This window comes from Nansenia antarctica (assembly GCF_963989245.1).
Source record: "Nansenia antarctica genome assembly, chromosome: 8".
NCBI lineage: Eukaryota > Metazoa > Chordata > Actinopteri > Argentiniformes > Microstomatidae > Nansenia > Nansenia antarctica.
Window position 1 is genome coordinate 57,354,074 of NC_137678.1, and position 25,634 is coordinate 57,379,707.

The following is a 25,634-nucleotide window of genomic DNA, read 5'->3' on the forward strand; positions in this document are numbered from 1 at the left end:
ATATTCTCTGAAAATGTCACCTTCGACAACGTTCATGAATCATGACATAAACAAAGTTGGTGATTTTAATTGACCTGTCCGGACTTGAAGGTAACGCGTATGGAGCTATTTTAGTGCCATCAGAAATTGAATTGTATTTGACAGATTGAATTTAATATGAGCACAAATTGAATTGTATTTCACAGATCTGAATTGTATTTCACAGATTGAATTGAATCTGAGCACAAACTGAATTGTATTTGACAGATTGAATTGTATTCAATTCAGTTTTCATTATTTTCATTCAGTTTTCAAATTCAGTTTCTCTAAATACAATTCGGTTTTTCTCAAAATACAATTCAGTTCTCAAAATACAATTCAGTTTTACTCAAAATACAATTCAGTTCTCAAAATACAATTCAGTTTTTCTCAAAATACAATTCAGTTTTTCTCAAAATACAATTCAGTTTTAGAGGCACTCATCCGGGGACTCTGGGCTAGGTAGAATAATGAATGAAATACAATTCAGATCTGTGAAATACAATTCAATTTGTGCTCATATTCAATTCAATCTGTCAAATACAATTCAATTTCTGATGGCACTAAAATAGCTCCGTAAACGCGTCTCCAGATTGAGGTCAACGATGCGCGACACACCTGTGACCATTCTACCTGATCACTGAGCTGTGACGTCATCTACCTGTCTCTCCCCAAGGACTTTATTGGTTCATATTATTTAGATGAAGTTATCCTTCTTGTGATTTGTATATTATTTCATAGATGCATATAGATTTAATCATAGAAATGAGTTCATAATAGATCTTCTCAGAAGACGTTCTCATTATAAGAAAAACGAACCCTCATTTGTTTTTCATCTTTAGAATATCTTTATATATATTTTTAATTATTTATTTATTTAACCTTTATTTATACAGGTAAGAAACACATTGAGCCCCAAGGGCTCATTTTCAAGTGTGACCTGTTCACAGGCATACAACAACAACATCCACCACAAACAAATACAATACAAAACCTGGCCTACATAGTCTAAAAACTAAACTAAAAACTACATTGTCTAAAACTAAAACTAGTCTAAAAATAGTCTAAAATAAACTAAACTTTCCGTCAGTATAGACTAAAACTAAACTAAAACTACACAGTCTAAAACAAAAACTAGTCTAAAACAGTCTAAGATAATCTAAAACTAAACTAAAACTACAAAAACCTAAAACTAGACAGCTAAAGATCTAGGGACAGGGAGGGGTCAGTAATGGGCAAAAGGGAGGGTCAACTTAATAGCAAGAACAAATCCCCAAATATATACATTTGAAACATAGACTACCGTCAGATAGCGTATTGTAAAAGATACGAAATATTAAGAGGGTCAATCTCAAGAGTAAACCCAATAGGCTACCAGCCATACACATTTAGAGTCATATTTTGTGACAGTTGGCTTGAAAGTAGTGAATCTGAGCGTCCAAATACAAATAATCACTTGAGAGTCAAGGTAAGGTAGACCAATATATATATAAACGTTCTACATTTGGATGCAGCCATTGAAACTCTTCTGAAAACCATTAGGCTACGGCCCTGAGGCACTCCAACAGTTTAAGTCTCCTTCTGATCCTCTCTCATGTTCGGGCTTGTCAACGCAGTCTCTAATAACAAAGGGAGGATGTGAAGCTTTAAAAAGTGTATGTTCTCATGTTTGGTTGATGCCTAGCAATGATTTGTGGTTAACTTAATGAAAACGTTTTCTGGACAAGTGACATCATGACTGTCTTGTTTTGAAACCGTCCAGATTTTGGCGTCCGGGAATGCAGAAGGGAGGGTTCCTACAACATCTTACAAGATGTTTTATGTGTCTCTTGAAAATCCAATAGGAGTCTGTTAACAGATTATGGAATGAGTCACAATCTTTAACCAGTTTGGGTAAACGTTAAACGCTGGCAGCTGGCTGGTTTTAGAAATGAAACGACTCTGTCATGTGAATTCTCTGTGACCACCACAAGCGTTTATGAAGTGTTTATGAATCAGGCTTGTTGTACAAACCACTTCCAGTCCGATCCCACAACAGATTCTTCTATGATGTTGTTAAACCATTGAAGAGTTCCCTCGTGCATTCATTCTTCTGCCCCATTGTCTTGTCCTGACCCAAGACCCTTATGGCCTGTTTTTATGTTTGTACATCCTGCAGCACAGCAGGAACTGTTGTCTTTTGTCTCTATCTCATTGGTACCAGGAAGGTGTGTCACTGCTGACTGATTCAAACAGACAGGAAGAACAGACAGACAGCCCTTACTTCCTTTGGGTGTTTTTCTGGTTGGTTTACATTCTGGTTCTTTCTTTGACATCTTTGCAGCGCCGCTACGATGCCAAACTGGGGAGGTGGAAACAAGTGTGGCGCGTGCCAGGGCCTCGTGTACCACGCCGAGGAGGTGCAGTGTGACGGGAAGAGCTTCCACAAGTGCTGCTTCCTCTGCAGTGAGTGTCGCATTTCCTCTCCTCGTCCTATCAACTGAAGGGGCTACCTGTTGCTCCTCTCTCTCTCTCTCTCTGTCTCTCTCTCTCTGTCTCTCTCTCTCTGTCTCTCTCTCTCTTTCTCTTTCTCTTTCTCTTTCTCTCTCTCTGTCTCTGTCTCTGTCTCTGTCTCTCTCTCTCTTTCTCTCTCTCTCTCTTTCTCTCTCTCTCTCTCTCTCTCTGTCTCTCTCTCTCTCTCCATCTCTCCTTCTCTCTCCCCCTCTCCCAAATACTCCATGAACCCTAAGATGCACAACCTCAATCTGGAATTGTTTCCACACTTCACTTAAGTTGATGAGATAATTGCAGACGTTCAGAGTGGAAACCATGAAACAGAAACCGTACATTGAGGGTTAATTTGAGGCGGCTACAAGCATGAAAGCATGGTGACCTTAGTTTGACCCGCCCTCTGCGGCTTATCACGCGCGTGCTAACCACAGACACGCTCGGTCTGTGCTTCTCCATCGGTGTGTGCATCTCATCTCGCTGACCGATCTGTGCTCTGTGTTCTGCCTGCCACATGAACTTGGGCGTGTGCTAGGATGTTTTCTAGGACCCTCTTGAGATGGCAGATGTTTAGATGTTGTGCTGGACGACCCTGAATGGACTACACTCTGGATGCACATGCTTTGGATTAGGCCTCTCACTATAAAAACAACAGAAACAATCTGGCCCACATAAGAAGTGTTTACGTTCGAGGGGTCCGCACAAAAGCCGCTTTGTTTGGAGCAGCCATAGAAGAGTTAATGAGTTCAAAGAGCCTGTGTTCTCCCTGCCCCCCTAACCCCCCATCCCCCCATCCCCCCATCCCCCCGACCCTCACCCTCCACCCCCTCACCTCATTTACGCTCTCTCGTCTCTCATCTTCCCTTTGTGGTTTATTACAGTTGTGGTTCATCACCCCGCCTGGTTGCAAATAGATTCAGCCATTTTTTTTATTTTTATTTTTTTTCCAGATTTTATCCCTTTTTCACCCAATTTGGTAGCCAATTGAACCCAACCTAGCATCCAATTATCCCCTGCCTATTGCATAGGATCCGCCGCACGACCCCGTGGCCGGCAGTCCCAGAAGAGGCCGCCAGGCAGACTAGCTGACTGGCTCCTCGAGCCCAGCACCGTTATTCCGGCACCCAGGGGGCGGTGTTGCGCGACGGATCCTTGTCCAGAAATACTCCTATACCCCCCTCGGAAGCGGCCGCCCAATATGCCGCTTCCCGTGTGCCTCGGCCATATCTGGATCTGGCGAGCCGGGATACGAACCCCGGCCCCGGTGGGCAGCATGCACTAGTGGCCAGTGCGTAGACCGCTACACCACCGCGGGGCTAGATTCAGCCATTTTGATGACAATCTATTCTACGCCCGTCTCTAAGCAACCTGTTAAGCAGCCTAGTAGAGACACGAAGACACTCCCGCTTTGTTTTCCTCAGTGTTTCAGGAAGAGGATCCACTTCAGGTCATCCTGTCACTTAAAGTAGGGGAACGGGACAGTTCTCAACGTTTTTGTTTATATGAAATAACAGTTTTCAAACAATGTTTTCATATAAAGTAAGACTAGGTTCTGGAAGTACTGCAGTCAACTGCACCTTTTGGCTCCCGATTCTCAAATGAAAACCCATCGAGTTCAGGGTTAGCATCACGGTTAGCATAGCAGTTCAGGGTTAGCATCACGGTTAGCATAGCAGTTCAGGGTCACCACGGTTAGCATAGCAGTCCTCATAGGATGTGCTAGACCCAGGCCTCAACCACATCCAAGCAGACCAGCCTGCAGAGTGACGGTGATGAGGACAGAAGGACTGTGAGTCACCCAGACTGTTCACATTTCACCTGGTCATGCATCTGATTGGAATAAACAAGGACACACAATCTGAAACAATGCCCTAGTCATTACAGTGCAAAACTAACAGGCGCCTTCTATCTTTCGGCGCTCTATCTCTCCTGTCCTTTCCTGGAACGAGGGACAATAGTGACTGAAATCTGTAATTGAGGAATTACCGAAGGACCTTTCCAGGCAATGATGTGTGTGGCTGTAGCAGACAAAAGCAACCCTGTGGCATTCAAACACACACTCTTGTTTTCTCCCGTTCGTTGTAGTGGTCTGCAGGAAGGGGCTAGACAGTACGACTTTGGCCATCCATGACACGGAGATCTACTGCAAGTCCTGCTACGGGAAGAAGTACGGTCCCAAGGGCTACGGGTACGGGCAGGGCGCCGGCACACTGAACATGGACCGCGGAGAGAGACTGGGGATCAAACCAGAGGAGTAAGTGTTTAACATGGGGGTTGAGTGTCCAGTGTTTAACGTGGGGGTTGAGTGTCCAGTGTTTAACGTGGGGTGTTGAGTGTCCACGTCCTGCCTCGCTTCCTGTGTTTACTGATCTGTGTGAGTGATGAATCCACTTCACATGGCTCTGTGGAATGAATTAGACGATTAGACCGTTAAACTAGATGATGCTTTTTCCGTCTCCCAAAAAATCTGTAAAAATACAATTACCCTCCACTCAGTAGGTCATCTGGGGAAGATGGTACGTTACACCCCTCCCCCTCCCCCCCCTCCCCCTCCCCTCCCCTCCCCTCCCCAGCAACAGAGACGTCCATGATATGATACTATTATACTGTCTGGTACATACTGTTACAGGCTAGTTGACTAACCTAATAGACTTGAAAAGACGGAGAGATCAGACTCATTGTATCACGTTACCTGTCTTGTTGTGGACGCCTTTCTGAGAATCCTGGGAATGGCCCTTGGCCCGGATCAGAGCCTGATAGACTTACAGTTTCATACACACCACACACCACACACCACACACCACACACCACACACACACACACACACACACACACACACACACACACACACACACACGCAGGTCTGTTAAGCCGCGCCCAGCGCGTCAGGTGATCGTTGGTATGAAAGGGCCCTTTATGTAACGCAGTGGTCCTGTGCTGCTCTGCTGACCCTGGTCTCCCCACCGCCCCCCCCCCCCCCTCCCCCCTGGTCTCCCCACTGTCCCCCTCCGTCCCCTGGGACAAAGACGCCCATTCAGGGGCGGCAGGGAGGGGACAGGCCGTCCCCCCTGGCTAGGCAGAGGCCCCAGCCCTGTGTAGCGCTCAGCCCCACTCTGGAGTGGAGTTGGGAGAGACGGGCCCAGTGAACCAGAGGGACCTGTTCTCCCTCCTCTGATGTTGTTGTTGTTGTTTTTTCTTGTTTTGTTTTTTGTTTTGTTTTCAGTTTTTCAGTTTTATACACAAGACAAACAAACAAACAAACAAACAAGCAAACAAACAAGCTGCCAGGCATACATGTCTAGTATGATTTGGTTCCAACCAAATCCCCAAAATGCAACATTGTCAGGTATTACAAGGACACAACTAAAGAGTACAATAGTAAAAAGTAAAATAAAATAAGGAGAAGATAAAAAAAGAGAAAGAGTACAGGCTTGCATCACTACAGGATATAATCAACAATTCATTACATTTTTAGATAATCAATAATTGGACCTCATATGTTCAAATATCTATTGGGACCTTTAGAGTTGTAGAAGCGTAATTCTCTCCATTTGCATGATGCTGATTAATTCGTTGAGCCATTTCTGATGTTGTTGTTGTTTGCGTCCCCCTCTAGGACCCCGACCCACAGGCCCACCACCAACCCCAACCCCTCCAAATTCGCCCAGAAGTTCGGCAATTCGGAGAAGTGCGCCCGGTGCGGAGACTCGGTTTATGCGGCGGAGAAGGTGGTGGGGGCAGGCAAGGTGAGTGCGGGGGGGGGACAAAGAGTGAATCAGAGGGTATTTCGTGAGCTTAGAATGATAAGGTTCTATCTCCGTTTAGAATGAGAAGGTTCTATCTCCGTTTAGAATGATAAGGTTCTATCTCCGTTTAGAATGATAAGGTTCTATCTCCGTTTAGGGCAGTTCAGAGATATTGAGCGTCAAAGTTTTTACATTCCATTATGTTTTGTGAGATGGAACCTTTGTATTTTATGAATTACTAACTCAAAAATGTCAACATTTTAAAAACAACACCCCACAGGCATTAATAAACACCCAACGGATCAGATTATGTAAAAAAACTCAATTTTGACAAAAATGGAGATAGAACCTTATAATTCTAACGTCATGATTTGGCTCTCGTTCAATTTGGGCCCGTTTCAGAAAGTGCCGTTGATTGAAAGCAGGTGGGTTTGCTGCACAGTGTTGAGTTGGCTGGATTTACTTTGCATCAATAAGACAGAAATCAGATTCGTTCTGGCTTTAGAGTTTTCATAAACTCTGGATTAGAGCCCTGTGGCTTCTGAGCAGCAGTGGTGGAGAAATCTGCTGCGCTGGCTTCAGACAGATGTGGGGGATCACACACACACACACACACACACACACACACACACACACACACACATACACACACACGTCAACGCAGGCTGATGTCATCATTATGCGGGACGCTGCCTGCTGCATTTCCTATTTATTCCAAACTGGGATCGGGTTCCAAGGCATTCACTGTAGAACAGTGGCTGCAGAAGGCCTAATTCCTCCAGATAGAAACTTCCTAGTGGAATTATGGTGGGAAATTAAATGAGTAACAAATGCCCGCCATAGGAGTTTCTTGTATCATAATGATGTTCCAGTCAGTCATGTATCTTCTCTGTCCCTATCTTACCGGGTGTCTGTCCCTATCCTACCGGGGGGGGGGGTAGCGTGCACGGCAGGACTGCCAACCCAGGCCAGGGGGAGTCCGGTGCAGGTCCCACGTTAGCGTGCCTCCACTCACAAGGGGCGCTAAAACAATGGTGTTACGAAATATTGTATGAAAATAATAATGTCAGAAAAGGGATAGTTGAGTGAAGCGCCCCGGAGCAACTGGTCTAGGCCGAGTCTCCCTGGCTTGGTATCAAATATCACTTGCAAACTTTGTAATGTTTATTTTCTTACTATGCTCCGCTTGCTGTATTTTTAAATAATGTATGTAAAGCACTTTGAATTGCCCCTGTTGTATGAAATGTGCTGTACTAATAAACTTGCCTTGCCTTGCCCTCCACAGCCGTGGCACAAGAACTGTTTCCGGTGTGCCAAGTGTGGGAAGAGTCTGGAGTCCACCACCCAGACGGAGAAAGATGGAGAGATCTACTGCAAATGTGAGAACGCACCTGCTTTCTGATCTACCTGCTTTCTGATCCACCTGCTTTCTGATCCACCTTTCATTCAGGCCTGTTACAATCAGTGGTGTAGTCTATGTGATACGCAGGACTACGCCGTATACCCACAGGAAAGGCCAAGGATTTCCATATACCCACTTAGAAATGTGTGAGGATAGGTAACAGCGTTTTGTGACAGAACTTTCACACTTTCATTCATAAAATTCACCCCGTCTGTGTTACGAAGCACTTGGATTTTGGACCATTGGGACTGACTATAGCGTCATATACCATCAACGGGGGGAGATATGTCAAAATGCAGCACTATCATGCACAGATCAGCCTTATAACATGTCATTTATATATATATAACGTTAGACAGGGAGCACAGACTTATAACGATATGAGGCTGGGAGGGAAAAATCACAGTATACCCTCTAGAAAACACTAGACTACACCACTGGTTACAATCCCTCCTGACCGCCAGCAGAGCTAGAACGTCCCAACCCAACCAGAACTACACACCTCACCACTGACGGACTAAGTGAAAGAAGTTGGATTAGCTAGCTAGCTCTTACATAGCTGCAAAACAGAAACACTGAATGATACACTAGTATGATGCAAACTGTGATTGAGTGCCTTGTGTTGTGTTATAAATAGAGCGCATTAGTTTTCCCTCTGTAGTTCTTTTTGTATTCATGTCAGCCCGGAAACCTAACTCCCTGAATTCTAGTAACGCTGCCCTAAACATTCCAGATATATCTCTAACAATGGGGGTAGGTTTTCCCTGATCACCCACACAATGGCTCAGGAATGGGGCTGGCTGAACAGTAGAGTAAACAGTAGCACACCCAGCCTTTTGCGGTTCTGTGTTGAAGCTTGGAGGAGGGGGGAGGGCAGCGGTTAGACTCACAGGTTACCTGAAAAGATATTGCATAATATTTTCCTTCTATACTCTTAGAATCAATCATGAAACCTTGGAATGGTGAGCAGCAAAGTTGCATCTCAATTCCCAAAACTTTCTCCAAACACGGCGTAAACTATTGCACATGCATGTCACTTAGTGGTCGTGTGGTCAAACACAGCATAGAGACTCACTCTAATTGAAGGCATCAATCAAAGCACTTTTTAGTTTTCTGTGTTGTGATTAACTAATGTATTCGGCACGCAAGTACACTGCTGCTATGAAACGGCCTGGATTTCAAAGGGAGCACATAGGAAAAGAATGCACACTCAAAACTATTTAAATTTGTTTTAAATATAAGAGTAATATTCAGTGTTCAGTGCAGCTTTCTTCATGCAACCAATCAGCATCTGACTAATATGTATGTTAGCGTACTCATGGTGTGTTGTCTTTCTCCTCTAGCGTGTTACGCTAAGAACTTTGGACCTAAAGGGTTCGGGTACGGCCAGGGGGCAGGTGCTCTGGTGCACGCCCGATGATGACCCACCAGGATGACCCACCATGATGACGACCCACCACAACCAGGATCCATGCTCAGTCTTGCCTTTGTACATTTCTCTGTGAAAGTCAGTGTATACTGTACGCCTATGTTCTAAAGGCGTCAATGCATTATACAATAAAGCCAATCCGAAACACTTCAGTATATTTCAAATGTATTTTTACTACAAAAGCCTGGCAGAGAAACTGGTCTTATAGCCCCAACCAGTTGTATCATGTGATGTATAAAAACAAAGACACACAAACCAGTCAACATGATTTTAATATATTCAGAAGAAAAAACACAAGAGCACATTGTGTATTTTCACATTTTTGACCGTATTTTATTATTAAAGCCATTAAAATTGAACCATGCCCAATATGTTTACATCTGAAGCGGAGTTACAGTGATGTCCTGGAGAAGGCGGAGAGGCACTGTAGATGAGCATGTGCTTATCACATGGTGGGGGGGGAGGGCAAGGACAAGGTTTCTGTTGGGAGAACCAGTGTGACTTCTCTAAACCAGTTCATCATCAGACCCTGTCTCTAGGGGACCTATAGGAGGAGTAGTGTGATGGTAGGTTGGTGGGTAGTGTGATGATGGATGGTTACTGTGCCTCTTCTAGCAGAGGGTAAGCCTGCAATGTGAGTCACTGTCCCCTACTGATGATGCAACCGTAGGTCCAGAGGCTGGGAGACCAGGACAACTGTATGGTGCAATGACGCAAATGACCAATCTTTTTTCTTTTTTTTTTGTCTAGAAAATAAGAAAAGAAAAAAAAAATCATCTGTGTTTGTCATTATTTCTTGTGTCTTTTTGCTTTACAATTTGTACATCCAGTGGTTTAACAAACCCAGCAATATGACAGAACGAAAAAAAAAAGAAAAAAAAACTTTAGTTCGACTATAATCCACCAGTATGGAACATTCAAATATATTACACTTCAACAGGCGGGACAGACTCGTTATCTGGCAACCTGCAGGACCGAGGAGGACTTGGAGCACTAAAAGATACACACTGGATAAAAAAAAATTAAAATAAAGAAAAAAAATAAACATAATGGACATAAAGAAAGTACTTGCAAATACTGAACATTCATTATATACAAACACATGGCTTGCTGGGCGATCACTTGGGTAGCTTGGATGGCGACAGATCAATCAACAGTATGGCGAGTCAACAGCCCAGGTCCAAGCATCACACATGCAGTGGAGTCTCGCAGGGGGGGAGGGGAGGGGGGAGGGGGGTTAAAATGCCTATACACAGCAGTGTTGGACATCACTAAAAGCTACAGTCATACAATTGGATTATAATCAGAGTTTTTCTTTCATTTTGGTTGGAAATGAAATTTTTTAAGGAGCAGCTTCAACTAACACTGACGAAAAAAAACATAAAAACCCAAAAAATAAACAGTTTTCACTCACGGAAAAAGTCTAGGATCATTTATGTACAGATGCACAATCTTTACATTTCAGTCCATCGTGTAGCTGCTGCTGCTTGGAGTTCCACTCATGAGAGACGCAACCAGAGAGAGATGAGTATGAGGGGAAGAGCAGGGCTGGGGACTAGACCCTACGTCTGTCAGGGCCGTCCACTCTCAGTAAACATGGAAGCGGTTTTTTTTGTCGGAAGTGTCCGTAATCTTCAGTAATGGCGAGATCGGTAAAACCAAAAATGTGATCAGTGCATTGTCATAGAGGCAGACAAACAAAAACAACAACAAAATTGACAAAGATAGGACTTCAGAAGTCTCCAAAAAAAATAATACACATGGAATGAACCTTTCTTTGTAAACTCACACCACCATTTCCATTTAAATCTCAGATGAAACGGCCTTTCCTTTACAACTCTAGTTGACATCTCTACGCTACTTTTTATATTAATAAATATCTGTATGAGTGTGTGGTTTTCTGGTAAAGTTCGTAGGGCATCCGGTCAAACCTCCATAAGATTTGTAGTTTCTCTCCATAAAAAAAAAACAAATAAACTTAAAACGAAAAAAGTAAAACACGATGGTATTCAAGAAATAATAATCTATAAATAGCTTTAAAATAAATATGCTTGCATCACATTATTTGTAGGATATCTTTCCTATCTGCTAACTGTTTCAATACCTTGTGAAAGTGACCACTTTGCAACGATCCCAATTAAACAGTTGCAGACGCCATCTTATGACAGACCAACAACCTAACGAGTTGACGAGTTGATTCTCCCGGAGGAACCTGGACAAAGGCTTGAACCACGGTGCAGAACCAAGACCTAGAACCCATCCCTTATCAAATCCTACTGAAGAACCACCTCGTCCTTAAAAGGCCTTCAGTCCCTTCCTTCATCTCCCAGGCCACCACAGTTCTAAAAGGAACAGCAGAGATTCCAACACAGTCCAAAACAAGATGACGACAAAAAAAAGAAGAAAAAGAAAAGAAGAATGGGAAAAACATATCAAATGGGTTGGTTGGGTGGCGGGGGGCGAAACGTAACCGCCGTTTTACCGTTCTGCATGCTTCAGCATTATGACTCCAGTACAGCGAACAAATAAGGAATCCCTTTATTTAGTATTTGTTCTCCTCCTCCTCCTCCTCCTCCTCATCCTCCCTTCTCTGCCTCCTTCCCTGTGCGGCTGGCAGCGGTCCACTGTCCATGGGCAGGGGAGAGGAGGTGGGGGGGGGCAGCTGAGGAGGCCCCATGGGGCTCTGATTGGTGGTGGAGGTGGTACAGCAATGAAGGATGTGGGGTTTCACTTTGAGTAGTAGTAGTAACAGGTGGTGGTGGTGGTGGTATTGGTGTGGCGTAGTCCCGTAACAGCATGCTAGTCCTGGCTGAGGTTTCAGTCTGAGCGGCGAGGGAGGAGGTGGTCCAAGGCGAGCGCTCCCGAGAAACAGCCCTGCTCCGATATGAACTCCGGGGGAACCCCCCCCCTCTTCCCCCCCTCTTCTTCTTCTAGACGCAGCTGCTCCCTCTCCCCCTCCCACTCCCCCTCTTCTCTCGTCTCGTCCCCTCCCCCCCCCTCCTCCTCCTCTACACCAGCTGGTAGCCCGACCCGGATGTCTGGTCGTACTCTATTGTGTACTGCGTGGTCCAGTCCACATTCACGGGCCGGATCAGACCGCAGCAGCGGATCTCAAAGAAGTCTATGAGGTTCCGTACGCACCCGTGGCTGAGGAGAGAGAGAGAGGCAGGGGATGTCGGTTTGAACTCAGGGTATATACAGGAATCTTGAGGTTAATTTGAAAGTGACAGTTGGATCTAAGTGACAGTTGACACTAGAACAGCCGTGTCTATGTTACCTACTCAGGGTATATACAGGAATCTTGAGGTTAATTTCAATACCTTTCTAAGACTTTTTAAAGACCTTGTCAATATTTTTCCAGACCTCACCGCCACTTCGAGCTGTAACCGTTTACATCAGTGACACCTTTAACTTAACAGTTTTAGTTCGCAATAGACAAGACCACTATCATACAACAGAATATCTGGTTCATCTTTGTTTTTTAATAAAACTAATAAATTCACAAACTTTTACTAAAAGTTTTTAGGACTCAAACTCTTTGGACAGAGTCTAATTCAGAAAAATACCCAAAAAATTCAAGACCTCATAAAATCGTGATAAGACTTTTTAATACTTATGGGTCTTGATTTTCCCAAAATGTATTCATCAACTTTTAATACTTTTCAAGACACCGCGGATACCCTGGAACTTTAGATGAACTCACAAATGTGCCTATTACTTAGAAATGACCTAGAATCAGCTCAGTGTTCTACAAGACTAGAACAAAGGAGACAATATGAGGAAGCATCACTCACTTGAAGGGACTCTCGATGGACGTGGCCGTTACTTTAAAGTGCTTGTATCTCCTGGCGTTCATCCTCTCATTGGTGGTAATTCCCAGACCAGCAATCTGGTAGACACACAGACACACGCACATGCGCACACACACACAGACACAGACACACACACAGACACACACACACACACACACGCCAAAGTGTCATTAGTTGTTTCATTGGAAGGCAAAAGAGACAGAGAGAATGGAGTCTGTAATTAATGTATGGGATCCTAGGGGGGCGTGTCTCACCTGGGGGGTTAGGGTTAGGGGGCGTGTCTCACCTGGGGGGTTAGGGTTAGGGGGGGGTGTCTCACCTGGGGGGTTAGGGTTAGGGGGGGTGTGTCACCTGGGGGGTTAGGGTTAGGGGGGGTGTGTCACCTGGGGGGTTAGGGTTAGGGGGGGTGTCTCACCTGGGGGGTTAGGGTTAGAGGGGGTGTGTCACCTGGGGGGTTAGGGTTAGGGGGGGTGTCTCACCTGGGGGGTTAGGGTTAGAGGGGGTGTGTCACCTGGGGGGTTAGGGTTAGGGGGGGTGTCTCACCTGGGGGGTTAGGGTTAGGGGGGGTGCGTCACCTGGGGGGTTAGGGTTAGGGGGGGTGTCTCACCTGGGGGGTTAGGGTTAGGGGGGGTGTCTCACCTGGGGGGTTAGGGTTAGGGGGGGTGCGTCACCTGGGGGGTTAGGGTTAGGGGGGTGTGTCTCACCTGGGGGGTTAGGGTTAGGGGGGGTGTCTCACCTGGGGGGTTAGGGTTAGGGGGGGTGTCTAACCTGGGGGGTTAGGGTTAGGGGGGCGTGTCTCACCTGGGAGGTTAGGGGGGGTGTGTCACCTGGGGGGTTAGGGGGGGTGTCTCAACTGGGGGGTTAGGGTTAGGGGCGTGTCTCACCTGGGGGGTTAGGGTTAGGGGGGGTGTCTCACCTGGGGGGTTAGGGTTAGGGGGGGGTGTCTCACCTGGGGGTTAGGGTTAGGGGGGTGTGTCACCTGGGGGGTTAGGGTTAGGGGGGGTGTGTCACCTGGGGGGTTAGGGTTAGGGGGTGTGTCTCACCTGGGGGGTTAGGGTTAGGGGGGGTGTCTCACCTGGGGGGTTAGGGTTAGGGGGGACGTGTCTCACCTGGGGGTTAGGGTTAGGGGGGGTGTCTCACCTGGGGGGTTAGGGTTAGGGGGGGTGTCTCACCTGGGGGGTTATGGTTAGGGGGGTGTGTCACCTGGGGGGTTAGGGTTAGGGGGGGGTGTCTAACCTGGGGGGTTAGGGTTAGTGTGTGTCACCTGGGGGGTTAGGGTTAGGGGGCGTGTCTCACCTGGGGGGTTAGGGTTAGGGGGGGGTGTCTCACCTGGGGGGTTAGGGTTAGGGGGGGTGTGTCACCTGGGGGGTTAGGGTTAGGGGGTGTGTCTCACCTGGGGGGTTAGGGTTAGGGGGGGGGTGTCTCACCTGGGGGGTTAGGGTTAGGGGGGCGTGTCACCTGGGGGGTTAGGGTTAGGGGGGCGTGTCTCACCTGGGGGGTTAGGGTTAGGGGGGGGTGTCTAACCTGGGGGTTAGGGTTAGGGGGGCGTGTCTAACCTGGGGGGTTAGGGGGGGTGTGTCACCTGGGGGGTTAGGGTTAGGGGGGCGTGTCACCTGGGGGGTTAGGGTTAGGGGGGCGTGTCACCTGGGGGGTTAGGGTTAGGGGGGCGTGTCTAACCTGGGGGGTTAGGGTTAGGGGGGCGTGTCTCACCTGGGGGGTTAGGGTTAGGGGGGCGTGTCTCACCTGGGGGGTTAGGGGGGCGTGTCTAACCTGGGGGGTTAGGGGGCGTGTCTAACCTGGGGGTTAGGGTTAGGGGGGCGTGTCTCACCTGGGGGGTTAGGGGGGCGTGTCTCACCTGGGGGGTTAGGGGGGCGTGTCTAACCTGGGGGTTAGGGTTAGGGGGGCGTGTCTCACCTGGGGGGTTAGGGTTAGGGGGGCGTGTCTCACCTAGGGGGTTAGGGTTAGGGGGGCGTATCTCACCTGGGGGGTTAGGGTTAGGGGGGCGTGTCTCACCTGGGGGGTTAGGGTTAGGGGGGGTGTCTCACCTGGGGGGTTAGGGTTAGTGTCTCACCTGGGGGGTTAGGGTTAGTGTCTCACCTGGGGGGTTAGGGTTAGTGTGTCACCTGGGGGGTTAGGGTTAGGGGGGGACATGTCTTACCTGGGGGGTTAGGGTTAGGGGGGGTGTCTCACCTGGGGGGTTAGGGTTAGGGGGGGCGTGTCTCACCTGGTACATCTGACACATGATGAGCACGGCGACCCACATGAAGTGGAAAACGCTGTTGAGGAACATCCAGAACATCCAGGGGGAGCAGGAGGCGATCTGGGTCAGGTAGATCCAGAACCCGTCCTTGGCATAGTTGGTGGCACAGTGGATCCTCCAGTCTGGATGGGAGGGAGGGAGGGAGGGGACGTTAGGGTGGGGAGGGTGCTGACATGCAAACAACGGAGCTGGCGGGTATTCCATCAACGTCACTAAAGGAAAATCCAAGCTTATTTTTTTATAATCTTGCGAGATTTATGACGGTGAAGTCTGCACAGCAACGACCCGCAAACGACAAAGCCTCGAAAATTAAAGTTTTTGTCAAGAAAATCTTTTTCTTTTTAATAATACGCAACTTGAAGTTTTTAAGTGCCCACTCGATATAATCAACAGTTTTAGGATCATTAAATAAATAATTTGTGAATTGTATTCACTATCTCGTCTGCCGTAGGCTACAGGTGAGTGATACACAGCTTGTAAAGAAACGTTTGTTTTAGGACGTGTTCAAAAGCAAGGACTGTGATCTAATTATGTGTAGTTATGTGTTTTTAGCATGTTGATGTTCTATCAGCATGTTGTGATGTGCTAAACATGAAGTTAGATGTTCTTAGCGATGTGCCTTCTTAGCTTCTAGCTGTTGTGTTTTGATTCAGAGCAAGTTTCTCCGATTCTAGTACCAACATTCAAATACGCAAATTGTCTTCAACCTTTTTTCTGATTTCAGTGTATATGACATCATTTTACACACATCAGCTGGTGTCACATATTATGAAAAACCTTTTCCAGTGCTTACTACTAGATACATTTTAATTTCATTCCCCCGGGAACCATGTTTTTTCTCCGCGCTGCCACACATCAAATCTGCATTAAAAGACGCTGATGATTTCCAGACCTGTGTGTGTCCGCACGCCACATTTGAACACAAGGTCTGATCGTTTCCATTCAAACAGTTAAAGAACATGGCAGTCAGACTTCTCTCATTGTTCCTTGCTTTGTGGGGAACACAAGGATATTTGGTTTTATTCCCGCTGGGAACCGTCTGTTTGTTTCACCACACTCCCACAGACTGAATCTGCAGAATAATCATCTGATGATGATTTCCCGACCCATGAAACAACCCGCCGAGAAAAGGACGGAAACAGAGGCGTTTAGAGGCATGCTGGAACGCCTTGAGATTAAAATCGGAGTGGTATTTTCAGTAAAAAACGAAAACAAAAAAAAATAACTTCAATGAAATATTTGGGGACCCCAGAGACCGACATTAACTTGTGGAGAAAGAGCAAACTAGGTCTCCTTTAATATTTCACTACTGAACACGCACATGTTGAGTGTTGAATAGAAGAACAGCCCAGCAGCCTGGAGAAGCAGAGTAGATAAACCACCACCACCTCTGAGGGGCCGTTCCACACTTACAGCAGATGCAGCCGTAGATCATCCAGCAGATCATACAGAGCAGGAAGAACAGGTATCCCATGAAGTAGCGGTGATTTCCACTTCCTGTAGAGGGAAGAAGGGAGGGGGGGGGGGGGGGGTTAGTGTCTGATTTCCTACCCTCTTCATCTCACTCTCCCTCTTCTCCTGGCTCAACTCCAGTTCAGCCAAAGACAGAGAGAGAGAGAGAGAGAGATAGAGAGAAAGATAGAGAGAGAGAGAGAAAGATAGAGAGAGAGAGAGACAGAGAGAGAGAGACAGAGAGAGAGAGAGACAGAGAGAGAGAGACAGAGAGAGACAGACAGAGAGAGATGGAGAGAGACAGAGAGAGACAGAGAGAGAGAGAGATGAGTAAAAGATTGCAGAGGCCAAGTAGCTATCAAACGAGTGCACCAGTCTGTGTGGTCACGCTCAGACACGTGAACAGGTGTGCGAGGCGGCTGTCTGACACTGATGGGAGGGACGTGGCTGGGAGGGGGACGCTGCAAACACCGCCATGGCTGTTCAGACTGTGACATGGGAAACATTCTGTCTGGTGGTGCTTTATGCTTCCAACTCTGTCTCACTATTGGAACTAGAGGAAGAGGAACCTCAGAATGAACTGTGTGACCTGGCCCCTTAACGAGGTATGATGGAAGAGTTTCTTGCCCAGTGCCGCTTCACTGTTCCTGTCTCCCGCCCCCCACTGGCCCACTTCCCACAGTTAGCCGGCGGAACCCGACGGAACACGGCAGAGAGGACCCCCCCCCCCCAGGGGAGTAGCTCATAGCGTGTCCACAAAGCTGCCCGAGTAACAAGCAAGCTTCCTCCTGCCTGTCTGCTTCTCAAGGGACCAACAAGGTCGCTGCTTCAGGAACTCTGGCCACCCTCCCTCAGCACACCTCCATCTTCATGTCTGGACACGCAGCAGCTCCTTTACTAAGGTTGTCTATCTGTCTGGCACTGCAAACAGCAGAGGGGAAAGCGAGCAGCTTTCACAAGCTAATGGAGCTGGCCTGCGTTCACACAAACAGCAAGTTCAACTCCAGTCCAACCGCCTCCCCACCTTGGGTCTTTCTATGTCTGATGCCAGAGCAGCTAATGGATTCACACGGCAAACTCCCTTTCATCTAAGCCATGTGCTGCTTCTTAGGGATGGAATTTAGAATTTAGAACCAATATAAAAAACCAAAAGTTCTAATTCTGTGAACAGAAATTCCGAATACCAAAGTGGTGAGTCGTTGTTGTTACGTACCAACACAGTTGCCCACCCAGGGGCAGTGGTGGTCGAACTTGGCGATGCAGCGATTGCAGACGGCACAATGTTTGGACCTGATGGGCTTCCGTATCTGTTGAAAAGACAGTTTTAGTTTTTGTGAGGCTTGACGGTTTGCTTTCACTGTCGAGTTAAGGCGAGCTCATTGATTGCAATGCCCGGAAGAGACTTCAGTACTTAACCTATGCTCGGTTAGAAAACATGGCACTCAGATTTCTCTTATTATAATTAATTCAAAGTCTATCCTGTGGTAGTGCGGAATTCAAAAGGGTCTTTTACCAAACAGGTACTGCAGAATATGCTGAGGTCCAAGCTGCCCGTCTCTGCCAGTTCAACGATGGTCTGAGAGAGAGAGAGAGAGACAGAGAGAGAGGCAGAGAGAGAGGGAGAGAGAGAGAGAGAGAGAGAGAGAGGGAGAGAGAGGCAGAGAGAGAGGGAGAGAGAGAGAGGCAGAGACAGACAGACAGAGACAGAGAGAGAGGCAGAGAGAGAGGCAGAGAGAGAGGGAGAGAGAGAGAGAGAGGGAGAGAGGGAGAGAGAGAGAGAGAGAGGGAGAGAGAGAGGCAGAGACAGACAGACAGACAGAGAGAGAGACAGAGAGAGACAGAGAGAGAGAGAGAGAGAGAGACAGAGAGAGAGAGAGAGAGAGAGAGAGAGAGAGAGAAAAAGAGAGAGAGACAGAGAGAGAGAGAGAACAAATTAGTGTGGTATTCAAAGCTTTCTTTTAGACGTACAGTACCTAATCACTAATCAATGTATCAAATGTAATTCCGACAGCAGCAGGTAGGGAGATCATGGGAACTGGGGGCTAGAGCCAGGGCCTGACTCGGGGAGAACATCCCTACGCCCGGCCCCAGACCACGCTCTGGTTGGCCCTAATGCACTGTACAGTCAACACCACGGCTATATTTAGCCCGCTCATCAATCACACAATGGGGAAGTTTAGGGCCGTTAAGAGCTGGAGGCCCCCACATTATAGTCCATTGGTGTGTGCTAATGAGGGAGCGAGAGAGAGAGAGAGAGAGAACTGAGAGAGAGTGTGGATGCCTCTGGCTCTGAGCCAAGGGGCTCACACACAGGCAGACACCACCACTACCACTGACCAATCAGCAGAGGACAGAGGCAGACACCACCACTACCACTGACCAATCAGCAGTGGACAGAGGCAGACACCACCACTACCACTGACCAATCAGCAGAGGACAGAGGCAGATACCACCACTACCACTGACCAATCAGCAGAGGACAGAGGCAGACACCACCACTACCACTGACCAATCAGCAGAGGACACAGGCAGACACCACCACTACCACTGACCAATCAGCAGAGGACAGAGGCAGACACCACCACTACCACTGACCAATCAGCAGAGGGCAGAGGCAGATACCACCACCACTACCACTGACCAATCAGCAGAGGACAGAGGCAGACACCACCACTACAACTGACCAATCAGCAGTGGACAGAGGCAGATACCACCACCACTACCACTGACCAATCAGCAGTGGACAGAGGCAGACACCACCACTACCACTGACCAATCAGCAGTGGACAGAGGCAGCGAGGGCTATGACGTAGCTGGTTAGGGTTAGCATGTGTCATCTGACTGAAGAGGGTCAATGACCATAGGAAGCCGGAAGTGGAGTAAGTGGCTGTATAGTCTGGTAAGTCCCGCTTTCTAATTTAATTTGAATACTTTAATACTGCGCTTGCTGCTTTAAATCAAATTAGCTGTTTGTGTGTGTGTGTGTGTGGTTGTGTGTGTGTGTGGTCATGTGTGTGGTGGTGTAGGTGGTTGTGTGAGTGTGTGTGTGGTTGTGTGAGTGTGTGTGAGGTCATGTGTATGGTGGTTGTGTGTGTGGTGGTTGTGTGTGTGGTGGTGTATGTGGTGGTGTATGTGGTTGTGTGAGTGTGTGTGTGTGTGTGTGTGTGTGTGTGTGTGTGTGTGTGATCATCTGTGTGGTGGTGTATGTGGTCGTGTGTGTGTGGTGGTGTGCATGCGATAGCGAGGAGGGGGGTCACAGGGGGTCTTTTACCTTCTTCTTCTGCTCCTCCGAGGCTTTGATGATTCCGGGGTCGGACTTCCAGGACTTCCCGAAGTTGTAGAAGAGAGCGACGCTGTTCAGCAGGAAGGGCAGGTGGACTGTGACGAACGGGAGATGTGCTGCCGGGCGGGTTAAGGAAGGAAGGCAGGCAGCTGTGGGAACCACGGAGGAACGAGAGAGCTGCAAGCTGAAAGCAGTCCGCTGTGTGTGTGTGTGTGTGTGTGTGTATGTGGTTGTGTGGTTGTGTGATCGTGTGTGTGTGTGTGTCGTGTGTGTGTGTGTGTATGTGGTTGTGTGATCGTGTGTGTGTGTGTGTGAGAGTGTGTGTCGTGTGTGTGTGTGGGGTTGTGTGTGTGTGTGTGTGTGTGTATGTGGGTGTGTGTGTGTGTGTGTGTATGTGTGTGTCGTGTGTGTGGGGTTGTGTGTGTGTGTGTGTGTGTGGTTGGGTGTGTGTGTGTGTGTGTGTGTGTGTGGTTGTGTGAGAGTGTGTGTCGTGTGTGAGAGTGTGTGTCGTGTGTGTGTGGGGTTGTGTGTGTGTGAGAGTGTGTGTCGTGTGTGTGTGGGGTTGTGTGTGTGTGTGTGTGTGTGGTGTGTGGTTGTGTATGTGTGTGTGTCGTGTGTGTGGGGTTGTGTGTGTGTGTGTGTGTGTGTGTGTGTGTGTGTGTGTGTGTGTGTGTGTGTGTGTGTGTGTGTGTGTGAGAGTGTGTGTCGTGTGTGTGTGAGAGTGTGTGTCGTGTGTGTGGGGTTGTGTGTGTGTGTGTGTGTGGTGTGTGTGGTTGTGTATGTGTGTGTGTGTGTGTGTGTGTGTGTGTGTGTGTGTGCAGTCAGCTTTCAGCCACAGAGCTGGAGCCAAACACATCTAGTTTAATGGACTTGGTTGGGACGAGACTTTTTTTAAAGTTCTCATCTTGGCAGAGTAGGAGGCTAGGCTAGGTCACAGCTCTCAGAGGACAGGCTTTAGGGTTTAGGGTTTAATAGTCTGGGTCCAGACACACGGCTGGGCCGGCTCTGACGCTGCGTGGTTGTGACCTCATCACCGCCAGACAGACGTGACCTCCGACCTGACTGGGTGGAACGTGGCTGTGCCTCCTCTCTCACTGCGGATGCTGAGTCATACGGAGGAGCATGGCGTAACTTGTTAACGATGGCTCACAAAAAGGGATTGCTTTCCTTAAAATAAAATAAAAATAAAAAAGGTACTTGGGACTTCACAACTCCATGCTTAGGGATTATAATTACGGACTGTGTCACTGAGGTAATGCCTGCTGCCTATCTACCGTTAAGGGATGGTGGTGGCCTAGTGGATAGTGAGTTGGACTGGTGATCAGAAGGTCATGAGTTCCCCACCTGGGAAGACCACCACTAGTGGTCTAATGCACTGTACAGTCTAAATGGTAAATGGACTGCACTTATATAGCCCCTTTATCCAAAGCGCTTTACAAAGGCCTCTCATTCACCCGTTCACACACACATTCACACACCAATGGCGGCAAGCTGCCATGCAAGGCGCCGGCCGGCCCGCTCACTGGGAGCAATTTGGGGTTCAGTGTCTTGCCCAAGGACACTTCGACATGTGGCCAGCCGGGTATCGACTTGAACCGACGATCTGCCAACCTTGCGATCATTAGACGGCGGCTCTACCTCCTGACACACAGCCTCTACCTCCACCAGCCTCGACCTCCTGCGCCACAGTCTCTACCTCCACCAACCTCTACCTCCTGCGCCACAGCCAAACTGTACTAGTGCTTCCAGTCTCTGAGGACTGAACACAGTGATAAATCCTCATAATTATCACATAAAAATAAATATCTGGGCTCGGCAAATTACCTCTTCCTCTGTGGTGTCTGTGCGGCCACTTCCTGAGATGAAGCGCTGCGTGGAGCCGCTTATCGCTTCGCTAAATCAACGAGCGGGGGTACTGTCACCATGGCGCCAGAGGTTATAACAGTGATCAATGGAGATTCTCATACGGGCGACACTTCTATGCTTCCCCTGTGGCCTGCTGAAGAGGCCTCCCCAGAGCTCCTCTTAATGTTCTGAATGGCTTAGCAGAAGGGGACATTACATACCACGACCCCCACCTCTAATACCTAAAATGGTAAATATGAGGGTCACACAGACACTCAGCAGGATTTATGACGCTGGCTGATTTAGGTGGAGTGTAGTTGTAACAGTGTTTGGGTGTAGAGTAGAGCATGATGGGTAATCTGTAGTGTGGTGGGGGTTGAGTGGACGGTCGGTGTCTTGTTGTTTTGTTGTGCAAGTCACCGCACAGACTGGAAACTGAATGTCCTCACCCAGAGGAGCAAATTACAAGGCCAAATTACAAGGCACATTCTGCAGTGTAAAGCGTTCTGTCTGAAAACAACACAAAACACAAAGTGCAGATTCACCCTTAGGAATTCTATAGTCTTTTTCTCCCTAAAAAAAAAAGAAAACCCCAGTTGTTTTCATAATAATTATGACTTGCGGTTATCCCGTTCAGTGCTTCGCTGCCCATCTCTACACTCAAAGTCAACGTGCAACTCTTCTCCTTTCTTCTAACCTCCCTCCCGTTCTATTTCAGACAAATAAAGAAAAACCGTGGCGGAAAACCGTTCGCTTATAACTACTTTTCACGAGAGAGAAGCTTTCCGCTCCCTTTGAGTCCTTTGAGAGAGAAAATCTGGGCTGGGACTGAGAACAACAACTCGGCTGCTCCGCCCGAAGACACTTGATCTGGTTTCAAACCGCGGCCCAGCACAGGGGGGGTTTGCACAGCCAAGCCCCCACCTGGAAACACACGCAGACACACAGCCCAGACAACAATAGGTCGTCCAGCTCCCCCAGGCTGTTATTACAGAGACGCCACGTGGCTGCGACACGACCGCCGCCCCGCGACCACAGCTGGACCAGACTCTGACCGTCAACAGACGCGGTTCACTTCCTGGAGAGGTTCAGTGGCTGTCTGAGAGGCAGGTTTGTTACTATGACTCAGCAAAGCTGCAAAGCCAGCCAACCCCTTGCTGCAGTCCTCTAAGAGACGCAGAGCTTTGTTTCTACTGGAGGAAGGTGGTCATATCTACAGCCGTCTATGTCAGTGTGTTGAGTAAAAAAAAATAAAAATGTTTAGAAGAAGGTGATAGAAGAAGGTTTTTCCTTCTATCAACGGCCTCGGGCCTGAGCTGGATTACTCTTCCTGCTACGACTGGTGGATTGATGATTCACTTGCTTAGTCAAATGTATCGATTGTAAGTCGCTTTGGAATAAGGCGTCTGCTAAATGCCAAGATGTAAATGAGTCGACAATGTGTCTAACAGTCTAATATAAGAAAGATGAAACCAACAACAACAACAAATAAATAAATAAAGGAATTGAAAAGGGAAATCTAATATAGGCGACAGGAGTGACGGTTGTGCCCAATGGCTGCAGGGGGGGAGAGGAGAGACTGGGAGAACCTGTCCCGCAAAGCCGCCTCACACAAGAAAGGACCTGCGCACAGACATGCATGTTTTCATGAAAGACAGAAAAACACCTGGAGAAAAACACAAACACGCAAACAGTTTGGGGGACGGAGCGCCTGTTTGAAAAGCGGTTGAGACCAGTGGTGTAGTCTAGGTGATACGCAGGACTATGCCGTATACCCACTAGGAAAGGCCAAGGATTTCCATATACCCACTTAAAAATGTGTGAGGATACGTAACGGCGTTTTGTGACAGAACTTTCACATTTTCATTCCTAAAATTCACCCTGTCTGTGTTACGAAGCACTTGACTTTTGGACCATTGGGACTGACTATAGCGTCATATACCATCAACGGGGGGAGATGCGACATGAAACATGCCAAAATGCAGCACTATCATGCACAGATCATGAGGCTGGGAGGGAAAAATCACAGTATACCCACTAGAAAACACTAGACTACACCACTGGTTGAGGCCAGGGTGAACACACCACCACGGCAGAGGAAAAGGCAGCTCCTAAACTAAGCAAAATCTTCCAACTTGAAATGGGTTCTAGAAACCCGTCCTTTCCCCCAGCCATCAGCAGTCAAATGAGGCAGATAATTAAAGCTCTTAAATAAATGAGAAACATCCCATTTCACCCTCGGCAATTAGCAGTTTTCCAAATGGGTTAAGGGAGTTTTTTCGATTAACTGAAAGGAGAGTTAGAGTGGCGGCCATCTTGGCCCAGAGAAACACACTGAGCCTGAGGACTCCCTTCACTAGCTCTGTGTGTGTGTGTGTGTGTGTGTGTGTGTGTGTGTGTGTGTGTGTGTGTGTGTGTGTGTGTGTGTGTGTGTGTGTGTGTTCATTAGGTCTGGACCTGGCAGCTGTGCACAACAGCCTGCGCTCAGAAAGGCCGTCATACACACGGCTCCCGAAGCGCGCGCGCGCGCGCACACACACACACACACACACACACACACACACACACACACACACACACACACACACACACACACACACACACACACACACACACACACACACACACACACACACACACACACACACACACACACACACACACACACACACACACACACACACACACACACACACACACACACACACACACACACACACACACACACACACACACACACACACACACACACACACACACACACACACACACACACACACACACACACACACACACACACACACACACACACACACACACACACACACACACACACACACACACACACACACACACACACACACACAGTCCAGTAACTACATCTCTGGACTGAGCGGCTCATACAGACTCTTCTGGAGGGATGTAACGACGATGCATCGAGACAGTTTTATCGATACAAATATGAGACGATTCAAATCGGTGAAATGAAAAATGAATCGCGATACTACTTTTAAACCCTTAAAAACCAACAGCGTTTACACACCTCGGTCTCATTACCGTAAAACTAAATGCGAGAGGAAAAATCAAGACAAATTCCTGAAAGCGGAGAAGCTGCGCTTTCTACACATGTATGGTTATTACGGTAACTCAAAGTACATCGCTCATGGAGAGCTGCGAAGATTTGAAGAGAGAAGCGGCATTACGAGCGAACATATTTTAGTGGTGTTTTACGAGCTGTGTTTTTATACTTTTGTGAGTTTGTGTACATGTGAACATGTGATGTCATGAAGATCATCTAGGGTTACCAAACCACCCAAAAGGCAAAACACAGAGCCAGCATGGGGCGACAACAGTGCACTATGCAAAATAATCTTTTTCAGTCATATAATTTGTCTGCAATCTCATTTTGTTAAAAACATCGTGCCCCGCGGTGGTGTAGCGGTCTAAGCACTGGCCACTAGTGCATGCTGCCCACCGGGGCCGGGGTTCGTATCCCGGCTCGCCAGACCCGGATATGGCCAGGGTACACACGGGGAACGGCATATTGGGCGGCCGCTCCCGAGGGGGGTATAGGAGTAGTTCCGGACAAGGATCCGTCGCGCAACAGCGCCCCCGTCTGGTGCTGGAATAACGGTGCTGGGCTCGAGGAGCCAGTCAGCTAGTCTGCCTGGCGGCCTCCTCTGGGACTGCCGGCCGCGGGGTCGTGCGGCGGATCCCTCGCAATAGGCAGGGGATAATTGGATGCTAGGTTGGGTTCAATTGGCTACCAAATTGGGTGAAAAAAGGGATAAAATCTGAAAAACTAATTTTATTAAAAAAAAAAAAACATCGTGAGAAAATCGTATTGTGAACCCAGTATTGTGAATGGTGAGTTGAGTCACATCCCTACTCTTCTGTTTT

At 47.8% G+C, this 25,634-nt stretch overlaps 2 protein-coding genes across 2 annotated transcripts in view; one reads left to right on the forward strand and one right to left on the reverse strand.

The window, feature by feature from the left end:
• Positions 1-9,089, forward strand: part of csrp2 (cysteine and glycine-rich protein 2) — a 9,615-nt gene extending 526 nt beyond the window's left edge. The window contains exons 2-6 of the mRNA XM_080537587.1: positions 2,342-2,463; positions 4,591-4,759; positions 6,122-6,251; positions 7,537-7,630; positions 8,997-9,089. Coding sequence (XP_080393713.1) covers positions 2,352-2,463; positions 4,591-4,759; positions 6,122-6,251; positions 7,537-7,630; positions 8,997-9,073 — 582 coding nt within the window. The 5' untranslated portion in view covers positions 2,342-2,351 and the 3' untranslated portion in view covers positions 9,074-9,089. The remainder of the gene's footprint in view (positions 1-2,341; positions 2,464-4,590; positions 4,760-6,121; positions 6,252-7,536; positions 7,631-8,996) is intronic.
• A 3,001-nt stretch (positions 9,090-12,090) lies between these two features.
• The window catches only part of zdhhc17 (zDHHC palmitoyltransferase 17), a gene marked incomplete at both ends in the record, with an annotated part of 42,796 nt that continues 29,252 nt past the window's right edge, over positions 12,091-25,634 (reverse strand). Inside the window, 7 exons of the mRNA XM_080537569.1 lie at positions 12,091-12,229; positions 12,877-12,971; positions 15,119-15,276; positions 16,568-16,651; positions 17,820-17,913; positions 18,120-18,182; positions 19,878-19,984. Of these exons, the coding sequence (XP_080393695.1) occupies positions 12,091-12,229; positions 12,877-12,971; positions 15,119-15,276; positions 16,568-16,651; positions 17,820-17,913; positions 18,120-18,182; positions 19,878-19,984 (740 nt within the window). The remainder of the gene's footprint in view (positions 12,230-12,876; positions 12,972-15,118; positions 15,277-16,567; positions 16,652-17,819; positions 17,914-18,119; positions 18,183-19,877; positions 19,985-25,634) is intronic.